Raw genomic sequence first — 18,100 nt, 5'->3', positions numbered from 1 at the left:
TGGAGAACCATCACTATCTCATCTGGGAGATTAACTCCCACTCGATTCAAGTGATTGTAGTACTCAGACAATCTGAGCACATGCTCAATGATTGAGCTTTTCTCCCTTAGTTTGCAGGCTTAAGAAACTTGTCTGAGGTCTCATACCTCTTGACGTGGGCACTAGTCTGAAATCCCAATTTCAGTCTTCGGAACATCTCATATGTTCTGCGACGTTTCAAAAAATGTCTCTTGTGCCACAATTCTAAACTGTTAGCATTACGCATTGAACTATCACGTAGTCATCAAAACATGTATGTCAGATGTTTCGCAACATCTACAGACGACGCTGAGGTTCAGCACACCGAGCGGTGCATTAAGGACATAAGCCTTCTGTGCAGCAATGAGGACAATCCTCAGTTTACGGACCCAGTCCGCATAATTGCTACTACCAACTTTCAACTAAATTTTCTCTAGGAATATATCTCAAACAGTAGAACTAAAGCGTATGACATAATTTGCAAAGACCTTTTGACTATGTTCATGATAATGAAGTTCATCTGATTATTGAACTCCCACTCAGATAGACATCCCTCTAGTCATCTAAGTGATACATGATCCGAGTCAAACTAGGCCGTGTCCGATCATCACGTGAGACGGACTAGTCATTATCGGTGAACATCTCCATGTTGATCGTATCTGCTATACGACTCATGTTCGACCTTTCGGTCTCTTGTGTTCCGAGGCCATGTCTGTACATGCTAGGCTCGTCAAGTCAACCTAAGTGTTTCGCATGTGTTCCGAGGCCATGTCTGTACATGCTAGGCTCGTCAACACCCGTTGTATTCAAACGTTAGAATCTATCACACCCGATCATCACGTGGTGCTTCGAAACAACGAACCTTCGCAACGGTGCACAGTTAGGGGGAACACGTCTCTTGAAATTTTAGTGAGGGATCATCTTATTTAAGCTACCGTCGTTCTAAGCAAATAAGATGCATAACATGATAAACATCACATGCAATCAAATAGTGACATGATATGGCCAATATCATTTTGCTCCTTTGATCTCCATCTTCGGGGCACCATGATCATCTTTGTCACCGGCATGACACCATGATCTCCATCATCATGATCTCCATCATCGTGTCTTCATGAAGTTGTCACGCCAACGATTACTTCTACTTCTATGGCTAACGCGCTTAGCAATAAAGTAAAGTAATTTACATGGCGTTATTCAATGACACGCAGGTCATACAAAAATAAAGACAACTCCTATGGCTCCTGCCGGTTTTCATACTCATCGACATGCAAGTCGTGATCCCTATTACAAGAATATGATCAATCTCATACATCACATATATCATTTATCATATCTTCTGGCCATATCACATCACATAGCACATGCTGCAAAAACAAGTTAGACGTCCTCTAATTGTTGTTGCAAGTTTTTACGTGGCTTGTATAGGTTTCTAGCAAGAACGTTTCTTACCTACGTAAAACCACAACGTGATATGCCAATTTCTATTTACCCTTCATAAGGACCCTTTTCATCGAATCCGTTCCGACTAAAGTGGGAGAGACAGACACCCGCTAGCCACCTTATGCAACTAGTGCATGTCAGTCGGTGGAACCTGTCTCACGTAAGAGTACATGTAAGGTCGGTCCGGGCCGCTTCATCCCACAATGCCGCCGAAACAAGATAAGACTAGTAGCGGCAAGAAGAATTGGCAACATCTACTCCCACAACTTCTTTGTGTTCTACTCGTGCATAGAAACTACGCATAGACCTAGCTCATGATGCCACTGTTGGGGAACGTAGCAGAAATTCAAAATTTTCTACGCATCACCAAGATCAATCTATGGAGTAATCTAGCAACGAGGGGAAGGGGAGTGCATCTACATACCATTGTAGATCGCGATGCGGAAGCGTTGCAAGAACGCGGATGAAGGAGTCGTACTCGTAGCGATTCATATCGCAGTTGATTCCGATCTAAGCACCGAAGAACGGTGCCTCCGCGTTCAACACACGTGCAGCCCGGTGACGTCTCCCACGCCTTGATCCAGCAAGGTGAGAGGGAGAGGTTGGGGAAGACTCCATCCAGCAGCAGCACGACGGCGTGGTGGTGGTGGAGGAGCGTGGCATTCCGCAGGGCTTCGCCAAGCACCGCGGGAGAGGAGGAGGAGGGAGAGGGGTAGGGCTGCGCCGAAAGAGAGACGTTCTCATGTGTCTTGGGCAGCCCAAACCTCAACTATATATAGGGGGGGAGGGGGCTGCGCCCCCCTCTAGGGTTTCCACCCCAAGGGCTGGCGGCCAGCCCTAGATCCCATCAAGGGGGCCGGCCAAGGGGAGGAGAGGGGGGGGGCCCACTAGATGGGCCCTAAGGCCCATCTGGACCTAGGGTTTGCCCCCTCCCACTCTCCCATGCGCCTTGGGCCTTGGTGGGGGGCGCACCAGCCCACCTGGGGCTGGTCCCCTCCCACACTTGGCCCACGCAGCCTTCTGGGGCTGGTGGCCCCACTTGGTGGACCCCCGGGACCCTCCCGGTACATTACCGATAACACCCGAAACTTTTCCGGTGACCAAAACAGGACTTCCCATATATAAATCTTTACCTCCGGACCATTCCGAAACTCCTCGTGACGTCCGGGATCTCATCCGGGACTCCAAACAACATTCGGTAACCACGTACATACTTTCCCTATAACCCTAGCGTCATCGAACCTTAAGCGTGTAGACCCTACGGGTTCGGGAACCATGCAGACATGACCGAGACGTTCTCCGCTCAATAACCAACAGCGGGATCTGGATACCCATGTTGGCTCCCACATGTTCCACGATGATCTCATCGGATGAACCACGATGTCGGGGATTCAATCAATCCCGTATACAATTCCCTTTGTCAATCGGTATGCTACTTGCCCGAGATTCGATCGTCGGTATCCCTATACCTTGTTCAATCTCGTTACCGGCAAGTCTCTTTACTCGTTCCGTAACTCACATCATCCCGTGATCAACTCCTTGGTCACATTGTGCACATTATGATGATGTCCTACCGAGTGGGCCCAGAGATACCTCTCCGTTTACACGGAGTGACAAATCCCAGTCTCGATTCGTGCCAACCCAACAGACACTTTCGGAGATACCTGTAGTGCACCTTTATAGCCACCCAGTTACGTTGTGACGTTTGGTACACCCAAAGCATTCCTACGGTATCCGGGAGTTGCACAATCTCATGGTCTAAGGAAATGATACTTGACATTAGAAAAGCTCTGAGCAAACGAACTACACGATCTTGTGCTAGGCTTAGGATTGGGTCTTGTCCATCACATCATTCTCCTAATGATGTGATCCCGTTATCAACGACATCCAATGTCCATGGTCAGGAAACCGTAACCATCTATTGATCAACGACCTAGTCAACTAGAGGCTTACTAGGGACATGGTGTTGTCTATGTATCCACACATGTATTTGAGTTTCCTATCAATACAATTCTAGCATGGATAATAAACGATTATCATGAACAAGGAAATATAATAATAACCTATTTATTATTGCCTCTAGGGCATATTTCCAACACATACACACCAACGAAAATGGTTTGTTGGATCTCGATCGTAGTGATACACATATTCATAATAATGAAGCCAAAAGATGCAAAGTTAATAATGATAGTGCAACTTATTTGTGGCACTGCCGTTTAGGTCATATTGGTGTAAAGCGCATGAAGAAACTCCATACTGATGGGATTTTGGAATCACTTGATTATGAATCACTTGATGCTTGCGAACCGTGCCTCATGGGCAAGATGACTAAAACGCCGTTCTCCGGAACTATGGAGAGAGCAACAGACTTGTTGGAAATCATACATATAGATGTATGTGGTCCGATGAATGTTGAGGCTCGTGGCGGATATCGTTATTTTCTCACCTTCACAGATGATTTAAGCAGATATGGGTATATCTACTTAATGAAACATAAGTCTGAAACATTTGAAAAGTTCAAAGAATTTCAGAGTGAAGTTGAAAATCATCGTAACAAGAAAATAAAGTTTCTACGATCAGATCGTGGAGGAGAATATTTGAGTTACGAGTTTGGTCTACATTTGAAACAATGCGGAATAGTTTCGCAACTCACGCCACCCGGAACACCACAGCGTAATGGTGTGTCCGAACGTCGTAATCGCACTTTACTAGATATGGTGCGATCTATGATGTCTCTTACTGATTTACCGCTATCGTTTTGGGGTTATGCTTTAGAGACGGCTGCATTCACGTTAAATAGGGCACCATCAAAATCCGTTGAGACGACGCCTTATGAACTGTGGTTTGGCAAGAAACCAAAGTTGTCGTTTCTTAAAGTTTGGGGCTGCGATGCTTATGTGAAGAAACTTCAACCTAATAAGCTCGAACCCAAATCGGAGAAATGTGTCTTCATAGGATACCCAAAGGAAACTGTTGGGTATACCTTCTATCACAGATCCGAAGGCAAAACTTTTGTTGCTAAATTCGGAAATTTTCTAGAGAAGGAGTTTCTCTCGAAAGAAGTGAGTGGGAGGAAAGTAGAACTTGATGAGGTAACTATACCTGCTCCCTTATGGGAAAGTAGTTCATCACAGAAACCAGTTTCTGAGACACCTACACCAATTAGTGAGGAAGTTAATGATGATGATCATGAAACTTCAGATCAAGTTATTACTGAACCTCGTAGATCAACGAGAGTAAGATCCGCACCAGAGTGGTACGGTAATCCTGTTCTGGAAGTTATGTTACTAGACCATGACGAACCTACGAACTATGAAGAAGCGATGGTGAGCCCAGATTCCGCAAAATGGCTTGAGGCCATGAAATCTGAGATGGGATCCATGTATGAGAACAATGTATGGACTTTGGTTGACTTGACCAATGATCGGCAAGCCATTGAAAATAAATGGATCTTCAAGAAGAAGACTGACGCTGATGGTAATGTTACTGTCTATAAAGCTCGACTTGTTGCGAAAGGTTTTCGACAAGTTCAAGGGATTGACTACGATGAGACCTTCTCACCCGTAGCGATGCTTAAGTCTGTCCGAATCATGTTAGTAATTGCCGCATTTTATGATTATGAAATTTGGCAAATGGATGTCAAAACTGCATTCCTGAATGGATTTCTGGAAGAAGAGTTGTATATGATGCAACCAGAAGGTTTTGTCGATCCAAAGGGAGCTAACAAAGTGTGCAAGCTCCAGCGATCCATTTATGGACTGGTGCAAGCCTCTCGGAGTTGGAATAAACGCTTTGATAGTGTGATCAAAGCATTTGATTTTATACAGACTTTTGGAGAAGCCTGTATTTACAAGAAAGTGAGTGGGAGCTCTGTAGCATTTCTGATATTATATGTGGATGACATATTACTGATTGGAAATGATATAGAATTTCTGGATAGCATAAAGGGATACTTGAATAAGAGTTTTTCAATGAAAGACCTCAGTGAAGCTGCGTATATATTGGGCATCAAGATCTATAGAGATAGATCAAGACGCTTAATTGGACTTTCACAAAGCACATACCTTGACAAAGTTTTGAAGAAGTTCAAAATGGATCAAGCAAAGAAAGGATTCTTGCCTGTGTTGCAAGGTGTGAAGTTGAGTAAGACTCAATGCCCGACCACTGCAGAAGATAGAGAGAAGATGAAAGATGTCCCCTATGCTTCAGCCATAGGCTCTATCATGTATGCAATGCTGTGTACCAGACCTGATGTATGCCTTGCTATAAGTCTAGCAGGAAGGTACCAAAGTAATACAGGAGTGGATCACTGGACAGCGGTCAAGAACATCCTGAAATACCTGAAAAGGACTAAGGATATGTTTCTCGTATATGGAGGTGACAAAGAGCTCATCGTAAATGGTTACATTGATGCAAGCTTTGACAATGATCCGGACGATTCTAAATCGCAAACCGGATACGTATTTACATTGAACGGTGGAGCTGTCAGTTGGTGCAGTTCTAAACAAAGCGTCGTGGCGGGATCTACATGTGAAGCGGAGTACATAGCTGCTTCAGAAGCAGCAAATGAAGGAGTCTGGATGAAGGAGTTCAAATCCGATCTAGGTGTCATACCTAGTGCATCGGGTCCTATAAAAATCTTTTGTGACAATACTGGTGCAATTGCCTTGGCAAAGGAATCCAGATTTCACAAGAGAACCAAGCACATCAAAAGACGCTTCAATTCCATCCGGGATTTAGTCTAGGTGGGAGACATAGAAATTTGCAAGATACATACGGATCTGAATGTTGCAGACCCGTTGACTAAGCCTCTTCCACGAGCAAAACATGATCAGCACCAAGGCTCCATGGGTGTAAGAATCATTACTGTGTAATCTAGATTATTGACTCTAGTGCAAGTGGGAGACTGAAGGAAATATGCCCTAGAGGCAATAATAAAGTATTATTTATTTCCTTGTATCATGATAAATGTTTATTATTCATGCTAGAATTGTATTAACCGGAAACATAATACATGTGTGAATATATAGACAAACAAGAGTGTCACTAGTATGCCTCTACTTGACTAGCTCGTTAATCAAAGATGGTTATGTTTCCTAGCCATAGACATAAGTTGTCATTTGATTAACGAGATCACCTCATTAGGAGAATGACGTGATTGACTTGACCCATTCCGTTAGCTTAGCACTCGATCGTTTAGTATGTTGCTATTGCTTTCTTCATGACTTATACATGTTCCTATGACTATTAGATTATGCAACTCCCGTTTACCGGAGGAACACTTTGTGTGCTACCAAACGTCACAACGTAAATGAGTGATTTTAAAGGTGCTCTACAGGTGTCTCCAAAGGTACTTGTTGGGTTGGCGTATTTCGAGATTAGGATTTGTCACTCCAATTGTCGGAGAGGTATCTCTGGGCCCACTCGGTAATGCACATCACTATAAGCCTTGAAAGCATTGTGACTAATGAGTTAGTTGCGGGTTGATGTGTTACGGAACGAGTAAAGAGACTTGCCGGTAACGAGATTGAACTAGGTATCGAGATACCGACGATCAAATCTCGGGCAAGTAACATACCGGTGACAAAGGGAACAACGTATGTTGTTATGCGGTCTGACCGATAAAGATCTTCGTAGAATATGTGGGAGCCAATATGGGCATCCAGGTCCCGCTATTGGTTATTGACCGGAGACGTGTCTCGGTCATGTCTACATAGTTCTCGAACCCGTAGGGTCCGCACGCTTAACGTTACGATGACAGTTTTATTGAGTTTTGATGTACCGAAGGAGTTCAGAGTCCCGGATGAGATCGGGGATATGACGAGGAGTCTCGAAATGGTCGAGACGTAAAGATCGATATATTGGACGACTATATTCGGACTTCGGAAAGGTTCCGAGTGATTCGGGTATTTTTCGGAGTACTGGAGAGTTACGGGAATTCGTATTGGGCCTTAATGGGCCATACGGGAAAGGAGAGAGGCCTCAAAAGGTGGCCGCACCCCTCCCCATGGTCTGGTCCGAATTGGACTAGGGAAGGGGGGCGCACCCTTCCTTCTTTCTCCTTCCCCCTTCCCTTCTCCTACTCCCACAAGGAAAGGAGGAGTCCTACTCCCGGTGGGAGTAGGACTCCCCCCTATGGCGCGCCTCTCCCCTTGGCCGGCTGCCTCCCCCTTGCTCCTTTATATACGGGGGCAGGGGGGCACCCCATAGACATAACAATTGATCCTTGAGATCTCTTAGCCGTGTGCGGTGCCCCCCTCCACCATATTACACCTCGATAATACCGTTGCGGAGCTTAGGCGAAGCCCTGCGTCGGTGGAACATCATCATCGTCACCACGCCGTCGTGCTGACGAAACTCTCCCTCAACACTCGGCTGGATCGGAGTTCGAGGGACGTCATCGAGCTGAACGTGTGTAGAACTCGGAGGTGCCGTGCGTTCGGTACTTGATCGGTCGGATCGTGAAGACGTACGACTACATCAACCGCGTTGTGATAACGCTTCCGCTGTCGGTCTACGAGGGTACGTGGACAACACTCTCCCCTCTCGTTGCTATGCATCACCATGATCTTGCGTGTGCGTAGGAAAATTTTGAAATTACTACGTTCCCCAACAGGGAGGCCAGCCGGACCACAGCCCCTGGCGCCTCCCTCCCGTGACACCTCTCCCTCCCGCTTGCGCTTGGCGAAGCCCTGCCGGGATCCCCGCTACTTCCACCACCACGCCGTCGTGCTGCTGGATCTCCATCAACCTCTCCTTCCCCCTTGCTGGATCAAGAAGGAGGAGACGTCGCTGCTCCGTACGTGTGTTGAACGCGGAGGTGCCGTCCGTTCGGCGCTCGGCTATCGGTGATTTGGATCACGACGAGTACGGCTCCATCAACCCCGTTCACTTGAACGCTTCCGCTCGCGATCTACAAGGGTATGTAGATGCACTCCTTCCCTCTCGTTGCTAGTAAACTCCATAGATGGATCTTGGTGATGCGTAGAAAATTTTAAAATTCTGCTACGATCCCCAACAGGGACCTCCTATCCCCGCTGCTCTTTGTCATCGCTATTGACCCGCTCCAAAGAATTCTTGATGTTGCTACGAGAAAGGGGCTACTCCATGAAATTAGGGGAAGGGTAGCCATGTTGAGGACCTCTCTATACGCGGATGACGCAACTGTCTTCTTGGCTCCGATCAAAAGAGATGTTGACAACCTTGCCAAGTATTCTGAGGGGCTTCGGGGAGGTCACGAGCCTGTGCACCAATTTCCACAAAGAGCTTGTTTGTACCCATTCGTTGCAATCATCTCGATTTTGGCCGCCTAACCCGAAGGTTGCCGGCAACAAGGACTTCTTCCCCCCTGTGATACTTCCCTGACAGAGGACTTTAGCATATACCAGTTGTGGTCGTAACATCCCCCATGCATAGCCGATTCCAACATCTTTCGGCCATGGTGTCGTAGCATTCCTCGCAGCCAGCTCCAGCCGTGGTTGTCTTGATGGCAACATCCAGTTGACGGAGCTAAATCCGGCATATCTCGGGTAGGAGGTCTCGAGCTGGTGATCTTGGCACGATGGTAACATGACGAAGAAGGGACATAGTGTTTACCCAGGTTCGGGCCCTCTCGAAGATGTAAAATCCTACGTCCCGCTTGTATTGTATTGATTGTGGGGGAGATACATAGTACATGCTGATCTACCTCGAGATCGTATGTGTAAATGAATCTACCTCTACAGTCTAAACCCCTCGACTTATATAGACACCGAGGGTACTAGAGTTACACCAAGGTCGGTTACATCGGGAGATAGATACCCCGAGGATTACATCGTGTCTTGGAGCGTGCGCCAAGTCTTAGGAAGATTCCATCTTGAATACATCATGGGGCCTGGCGAAAGTGGCTCACTAGTTGATCGTCTAGGGGTCCTCGACCCAGCCCATCCTAGGGCCGACGCGGTTAGTATCTTCCTATGTAGGACACCATCAGCAGCCCCTAAACCGATCTTCAAACTGAGGACATTACTCGGCTCCTCCAAGTCGTTGCTTCATCTTTAGTCTTTGGCTTCGTAGGCGAGTTTAACAAACCCGATATCTATGCATTCATAATCATTTTCATGTCCGAGGACATTTTTTTATCTTTGCATTCATAATCATTTTCATGTCCGAGGACATTTTTTATCTTTGCATTCATAATCATTTTCATGTCCGAGGACATTTTTTATCTTTGCATTCATAATCATTTTCATGTCCGAGGACATTTTTGGACCTGAGGCCTTTACGCCGAATGGGTCCCTTGAGAGCCAAGCAAGCTCCTTCTGAGGACTCATTATAGGCTCCACCCAGTTTTTCCGAGAGATGCTGCAGGGTTGTTCAGCACATCATGTGATACAATTACCAAGTTCCCTATCCATCCAGGCCTGAAATAAGCAAGATTGCTAAAGGCCAAAATGAGAAACAGTCTAAATATCAGCATCAAAGGCACATATTATGAACTGACAGATTTACACAAGCAGACCAAATTCGAGCTAATTCTACAGACAACACGGAAGACAGATGAGGACCCTTGGAAGTTGGAACGGACGAGGGTTAGCGAGCTAGACGATGCAGACCCAGACGCCGAGGACGATGAGCGCGGTGCCGAGCGCGGCGGGCGCGGCGCGGGTGGCCTCCCCGAGGAGCGCGGCGGCAACGGCCGTGGCGGCGAAGGTGGTGGCGTTGGTGACTAGCACGGCGACGGAGATGGGCGAGTCGCCGAGGAGGCGGAAGAAGGCGACGGAGGCCGAGAGGTTGGCGAGGAACGGCGCCGAGTACTGCCACGTGAGCAGGAGGTCGGCCCACCGCCGGACGGCGCCGGTGCCGGCAGGAAGGGAGCGGGAGCGGCGGTCCCAGACGAGCGCGCCCCGGCGCATCAGCGCGTTCGTGGCGCCCCACACCAGGCCCACCGCCACCATGCTCGCCGCGTCGCCGCCTACCGCCGCCATGCTCGCCCGCTTGCGGTGGACCTGGGGCCACCCTTTCCCTGCTTTCCTCACTGTGACTGGATCTTTGCTGACTTGTTTGGGTTACGCTGAAATTTGGCTTTTGAAGGTTTGTGTTTGTGTAATTTCAAATTTTGGCCTCTGAAAAGAAAGTTTGTGTTTGGGTAATTTCGGCTAACCGCTAGACTATAGAGAAGTTACAATTTTTTTGGCTAACCGCTAGACTATAGAGAAGTTACAAAAAATTTCAAAATTTGGCTAACTGCTAGACTATAGAGAAGTTACAAAAAATTGACGAGTTTTGGTTTGGGCATGTTAATATTCTAAATCACTAAGCACCCTAGTAGGGGTTAAACTTGAATAATACTACATCTACTGGACACCTACTAACTTTCCAACTAATTCTTTTGCCCCCCTCCCCCTCCAATGATAGTACTCCACATCATCAATTACGTCAATTCCTTACCTAACCTTTCGTAGGTGTAGCATTGCTCGTTAAACTCCCACGAGCGATTCAGGTCACTGTTTTGTTTCTTACATCATTTTTTTCTCGGTCGTCCAAATGTGAGCTGGACTGCGTGAGTTAGCTTGTTCTATAGGTCGTTTTGTTCAGCTGTGTGGACGCATGGGGCCCGATCTGTCCATGAGTGGGACCGTAAGTCTTTCTTGGTCAAAGGTGATGTGGCGACTGAGAGGGCGTCGTGAGGCACGTGTCGCTCGGTTGACCAGTTGGGGCTGTCTACAGAGGGGACGTGGGGGCCGTTGGGGAGGGATTTGATGTGCGGTGGGATGGGTTTTGTTACGGTTTGCTGGAGCGGGGGTCGGTGGGTGCCAGGGTGATGTTGGCGGCGCTTCTTCATTTGGCGGTTCGCTGATACTGTTGGCTATTGTCCACCTATCCGATGGCAGTTGCATTGGAGGGGATCAACTCTTTGTTTTTGACCGTCATCTTCGCAAGGTCTTCGCGGCTGCTTCTGGCGATATTCTTATTATACTTCTACTTTTTTCAGTTTTGGCTCAGCGGCAAGCGAGAGCGGAACAAGGGTTTTCATCAAAAGAAAAGAAAACCGAAGCGGTTTCATTCGATTTGTTGTGGATTGGATGATAGAAAGTCAGCAAGCATCAAGCGTGCTCAGAAAGGTTGGGGGATGCTTCGTCTCTTCGTCGGGCTTTATTTGCACTTTGTACCATATGTCATCCTTAGACACATTGTACACTTGCTTCGTCTCTTCTCAGTTTGGCTTATGAAGCTCCTGGATATCTGGATAGGATGGAATCCGGTCGTGCGCACACACATATCCGCATGCGTGGCTTCATGGCGGTGCGGCACGAAGCTCCGCTGGTTGTTGAAACCATGGGACATGTCGGCATCTCGATTTTCATGGTCTATACTGCGGTGGAGAAGGTCATGGTAGCTGAGATTGGAGGACCAGTGTTGGCGGAGACCTCCGAGGCGCTGAAGATTTTTCTTCATGGGGGCCGATGATCCAATTTGGATTTGGTAACTGTGAGCCTGGTGTTTGATGATTTGCAGTAGCAGCCTTGGCAAGTGGGGGCGGCAGCATTGGTGGAATTCAAGTTTGGTGGCGCTTCTCAAGTGCCGAGTGTTGACTTTCAGGGTGAAAACCTAAGGCCTGACCTTCATTGGTTGTGTCTAGCAATGTCCTTGCTGAAGGAATTGTTTTGAGAGCTCATACTTTCTCCAGGGTGAAAACCTAAAATCTTCGATCGGGCGACGACGGCGCTTGTGCACTCTTTTCCTCCTTGGAGGCGTGGCCTTTGGAGAATCTTTTTTGTATTTCGGGTGTTGTCTTTGGCGGTAGTTTTGTTGGGTTGCTGCTGCGAGGAGTTGATTACCGTGGCGGGGCCTTTTTTTCCTTTTCTTCTTCCTTTTTTCTTTCAGGCTGTCTGCATTCTGGATGTCGTTCGTGACATTTTGTTGGTGCAGAGGCTGGGTGTAATTAGTATCTCCGCAATATTAATATACGCTCCTTTAAAAAAATTAAATTTGCATAATACAGTGCAGTTATGAGAGGAACATGCATGTGCGTTATGAGAAAGTTGTGATTGTGTATTGTGAATGCTGCAGAAATGTATTACGACATTCCAAACAAAATCCAACAATAAAAAGGACAATTAAGGCATTTGAGGCGGTTACAGATGAAAGAGACACCTCTGGCAATCTCAACATTGGAGGTAGTTTGCTTAGGGGGTGTTTGGTTCAGGGACTTTTTAGTCTCAGAGACTAGAAAAAGTCCCTAGGAACCAAACGGGAGGGACTTTTTCTACAGGGACTAGAAAAAGACTCTACTAGAGAGTCTTTTTTGATTAGTCCCTGGGACTAGAAAAAGTCTTAGGACTTCTGAACCAAACACCCCTTTAATTAAACCGCTTGCGGCTGGTTTTCGAAACCGTCTGCATTGTTCCGTGTATTAGCTATGCTGACTTTGAGGCGATTGCGCAACCAGCACCGTCCCATGTGCGAAATCCGCATGCAAAGTCACCGATCTCGTTGATTTCTCAGGTTGGAGATTCGTGTGGCGTTATATTCTGCAGCTTTGGCTCATGAAATTCAAAGGCTTCATCCTGGGTATTGAGCAGCGAAGTGCTCTGAGGCAACATATTCTTTATTTGGATAGACACAGGCTGTGCCTTGTCTCTGCCTGCAAACGACCACCAAGGGTTGCTTTAGATGTATAGGGTGCTCATTTGCGTTCGTCTTTTGGTGGCAAGTCCAACTCCAGTTAGCGAAGGCAATACTTGGATCGTCCTTTGACAGTGGGTGTTGTACATGTGTCATTTTGGATCTGCAATGTATTTTTCGTCCATGGCCCGAAGGGGATAGGGTTTCTCCCTCCCGATGGCAGTAGCACAACCGCGATGCTGGGTGCCAGGCCCCTTTCTACGAAGGCTAGTCGTGTTTTCAACTTGTTTATCGCCTAGGCTCAGCCTCGGTATTGTTCTTTCACCTCCGATTGCCCCTAGTAACTTTCCATCTTCACTTGGGTCTCTGAGGGTGGCACTATTATAGTCGACGTGGTGTCCTTTGTGCTTCGAGCAATTCATTTGCTGTGTTCTCTCTGTGTGGTCGCGAGGCCGGCTCCTTTCATAGCTCTCAAGTGAGTGCATCTTCAAGTCGACGGTGTGGCGTCCTCTAGCCAAGATGGCAGGGTAGGCTCCCTCTTCGGCATTTGAGTAGGAACGAGTTGCGTCTTCTCAGCACGGTGGAGCTTTCGTGCATGCGTTCTTCTAGTGGCAGTCGGCTAATCCACTGTTCTCTTATGTTTTCTGTTTTAGGTTCCCGAGTGTGGTGGCAGCACCATTTTCAAGCCATGCTTTCTTTTTTTCTCTCTTTCTGTGATTTCTCTGTGTGTTGTGCTATAAGCTGCTCTATCATCTTATTGTATCGTTCAACTGTTTTTTCTTGTTGGCCTTGTGTAATTCCTGTCTGGTTGATGACTATCCAATAGATCTGGTCGCCTAGATCCCTGGGACCACACATTCACCTATTTGCTGGAGCCAGAGTGAACACCTTTGGGGGCAGAGGGACTCAATTACGTCACCACTAGGACACAAGAACCAAGACCTACACGAAACGACACTACACAGGACGAAATCCTAGCCTTTTCTATTTTCGAGGAGGAGCTGAAACAGACCAAACGACATTACATCGCACACCACACTAGAGAGCACCACCAGCGCCTGGCCTACAAGAAAAAGCATCGCTCACCACCACCGCTTGAAACTCAAAGCAACCGGGCACCTCCACACAATGACACCACTCGTCCAAAACCAACCTTCCCCAGACGGCTAGCAACATCGTCGCCGACCAATCCATAATCTCTACTCCTAATGAAGCAGTTGGTAGCTTGGTACGGTTTATTTTCGTCCGGTTTTACTTCGTACCACCTCCCACCACCCTCTCCCACTGGTTCTTCTCCCTCCCATTGAAAACCAAATCCCGTTAAGGGGAGATCTTGTTTCATGCTTCCTTTGGTAGGTGGCGATTCAATTCAATCATGTAAATAATAATTCAGAAATTGCACTATATATGTGAGATTACCTTCCTAAAAGGCAGACATAAGATTTTTCTCGGTAATCTTCCACAATAAAATAAGATATTACTTCATAACAAATCACTAATCCCACGCGCTACGCTTGACAATCACAGTTTCAAATGGCCGTACGCATCCGCGCCCCTGCGGAGGGACGTTGTGCACGACACTGTGGAAGATGTCTTGGTTGGGCCTAATGCTGGCGCAATGCTCGAGAATGCCAGGGCGTGGATCACGGTCTCGAGGACGACCATGACGGGAGGCGGGTCGTTAGACCGTCATGTGGATGCGACATATTATATTTCTTGTTAGTCAAACAAAGAGCCAGACAAGCTACATTCTCAAATCAAGTGTGTCCATTTAAATGTTAAGAAATTCGTTAAGGAAATGTGCCCTACATTACTAGGTAGTCATTGTCATCGTCGTTTGTAGCAGCCATTCATGCATAAATATTTTAGAAATCAAGCACTAAATCAATTTGGAAATCAAACCATTGATGCAATTATTTAGCTAGACAGTTAATTACGTATGCAATTAATTATGTCCATTTAAATAGAATTTTTTTTGCATCGAATCAATTTGGAAATCGAGTCATTAATGCACTTGGTAGCCTCGTACGGTTTATTTTCATACGGCTTTTCTTCGTCCCACCTCCCACTACCCCCTCCGACTGGGTTTTCTCCATCCCATTAAAAAACCAAATCCTATTAAGGGGGATCTTGTTTCGTGGTTCCTTTGATAGGTGCTGATTCAATTATATCACATAAACAATAAGTAAATAAGAATTCAGAAATTGCACCATACATATGAGATCATTCTAAAAGACAGACATATGGAGCAGTTGGTAGCCTGGTACGATTTATTTTCGTCCGGTTTTACTTCGTCCCACCTCCCACCACCCTCGCCCACTGGTTTTTCTCCCTCCCATTGAAAACCAAATCCCGTTAAGGGGAGATCTTGTTTAATGCTTCCTTTCGTAGGTGGTGATTCAATTCAATCATGTAAATAATAAGTAATTAATAATTCAGAAATTGCACCATATATGTGAGATTACCTTCCTAAAACACAGACGTAAGTTTTTTCTCGATAATCTTCCACAATAAAATAAGATATTAATTCATAACAAATCACTAATCCGGCGCTCTACGCTTGACAATCACAGTTCCATATGGCTTGACAATCACAGTTCCATATGACCGTACGCATCTGCGCCCCTGCGGAGGGACGTTGTGCACGACACTGTGGAAGATGTCTTGGTTGGGCCTAATGCTGGCGCAATGCTCGAGAATGCCAGTGCGTGGATCACGGTGTCGAGGACGACCGTGATGGGAGGCGGGTCGTCAGACCGTCACGTGGACGCGGCATATTATATTTCTTGTCAGTCAAACAAAGAGCCAGACAAGCTACATTCTCAAATCAAGTGTGTCCATTTAAATGTCAAGAACTTCGTTAAGGGAATGTGCCCTACATTACTAGGTAGTCGTCGTCATCGTCGTTTGTAGCAGCCATTCATGCATAGATATTTTAGAAATCAAGCACTAAATCAATTTGGAAATCAAACCATTGATGCAATTATTTAGCTAGACTGTTAATTACGTATGCAATTAATTATGTCCATTTAAATAGATTTTTTTTGCATCGAATCAATTTGGAAATCGAGTCATTAATGCACTTGATAGCCTCGTACGATTTATTTTCATACGGCTTTTCTTCGTCCCACCTCCCACTACCCCTCCGACTGGGTTTTCTCCCTCCCATTAAAAAACCAAATCCTATTAAGGAGGATCTTGTTTTGTGGTTCCTTTGATAGGTGCTGATTCAATTATATCACATAAACAATAAGTAAATAAGAATTCAGAAATTGCACCATATATATGAGATCACTTCACTAAAAGACAGACATATGGAGCAGTTGGTAGCCTAGTACGGTTTATTTTCGTCCGGTTTTACTTCGTCCCACCTCCCACCACCCTCTCCCACTGGTTTTTCTCCCTCCCATTGAAAACCAAATCCCATTAAGGGGAGATCTTGTTTCATGCTTCCTTTCGTAGGTGGTGATTCAATTCAATCATGTAAATAATAAGTAATTAATAATTCAGAAATTGCACTATATATGTGAGATTACCTTCCTAAAAGACAGACATAAGATTTTTCTCGATAATCTTCCACAATAAAATAAGATATTAATTTATAACAAATCACTAATCCCGCGCGCTATGCTTGACAATCACAGTTTCATACGGCCGTACGCATCCGCGCCCCTGGGGAGGGACGTTGTGCACAACACTATGGAAGATGTCTTGGTTGGGCCTAATGCTGGCGCAATGCTCGAGAATGCCAGGGCGTGGATCACGGTGTCGAGGACGACCGTGACGGGAGGCGGGTCGTCAGATCGTCACGTGGACGCGGCATATTATATTTCTTGTCAGTCAAACAAAGAGCCAGACAAGCTACATTCTCAAATCAAGTGTGTCCATTTAAATGTCAAGAAATTCATTAAGGGAATGTGCCCTACATTACTAGGTAGTCGTCGTCATCGTCGTTTGGAGCAGCCATTCATGCATAAATATTTTAGAAATCAAGCACTAAATCAATTTGGAAATCAAACCATTGATGCAATTATTTAGCTAGACAGTAAATTACATATGCAATTAATTATGTCCATTTAATTTTTTTTTGCATCGAATCAATTTGGAAATCGAGTCATTAATGCACTTGGTAGCCTCGTACGGTCTATTTTCATACGGCTTTTCTTCGTCCCACCTCCCACTACCCCCTCCGACTGTGTTTTCTCCCTCCCATTAAAAAACAAAATCCTATTAAGGGTGATCTTGTTTCGTGGTTCTTTTGATAGGTGCGGATTCAATTATATCACATAAACAATAAGTAAATAAGAATTCAGAAATTGCACCATATATATGAGATCACTTCACTAAAAGACAAACATAAGATTTTTCTCGATAACCTTCCAAAATAAAATAAGATATTCCTTCATAACAAATTGCTAATCCCCCGCGCTATGGCATTTATTGTTATCATTATCTCTACTATTAATTGTCAGTCACAAGTTTCCTATGGGCGTACGCATCCGCGCGCTCCTGCGGAGGGATGTCGTGCATGACACCATGTAAGATGTCATGGCCGGGCCTAACTCAGGCGCGATGCTCGAGAATGCCAGAGCATGGATCACGACATCGAGGACGACCGTGGCGGGAGGCAGGTCATCATGATCAGACTGCCATGTGGACGTGGTCATATTATATTTCTTGTCGGTCAAATAGAGAGCCAGACCCTACTTTCTCAAATCAAGTGTGTCCATTTAAATGTCAAGAAATTCGTTAAGGGAATATTTCCTACATTACTTGGTAGTCGTCGTCATAGTCGTTTGTAGCAGCCATTCATGCGAAAATAATTTAGAAATCGAGCACTGAATCAATTTGGAAATCAAACCATTGATGCAATTAATCAGCTAGATAGTTAATTACGTATGAAATAAATTAGGTCCATTTGAATAGGAATTTTTTAAGCACCGAATCAATTTAAAAATGGAGTCATTAATGCAATTAATTAATTTGTTAGACAATTCTTTATGCCTACAGAAAATTAGAAGTAGGGACT

At 45.8% G+C, this 18,100-nt stretch overlaps 1 protein-coding gene across 1 annotated transcript; it reads right to left on the bottom strand.

Moving 5' to 3' along the window:
- Window positions 1-9,894: 9,894 nt before the first annotated feature.
- LOC109765671 (uncharacterized) lies at window positions 9,895-10,628 on the bottom strand. The gene has a single exon (XM_020324454.3). The coding sequence runs from the start codon at window positions 10,428-10,430 to the stop codon at window positions 10,044-10,046; it is 387 nt and encodes a 128-aa protein (XP_020180043.1). The 5' UTR covers window positions 10,431-10,628; the 3' UTR covers window positions 9,895-10,043.
- Window positions 10,629-18,100: the final 7,472 nt, after the last annotated feature.

Source organism: Aegilops tauschii, chromosome 1 (assembly GCF_002575655.3).
Source record: "Aegilops tauschii subsp. strangulata cultivar AL8/78 chromosome 1, Aet v6.0, whole genome shotgun sequence".
NCBI classification, from domain to species: Eukaryota; Viridiplantae; Streptophyta; class Magnoliopsida; order Poales; family Poaceae; genus Aegilops; species Aegilops tauschii.
Note: the sequence above shows the minus strand (reverse complement) of the source record. Positions and strands in the feature narration are given on the sequence as shown.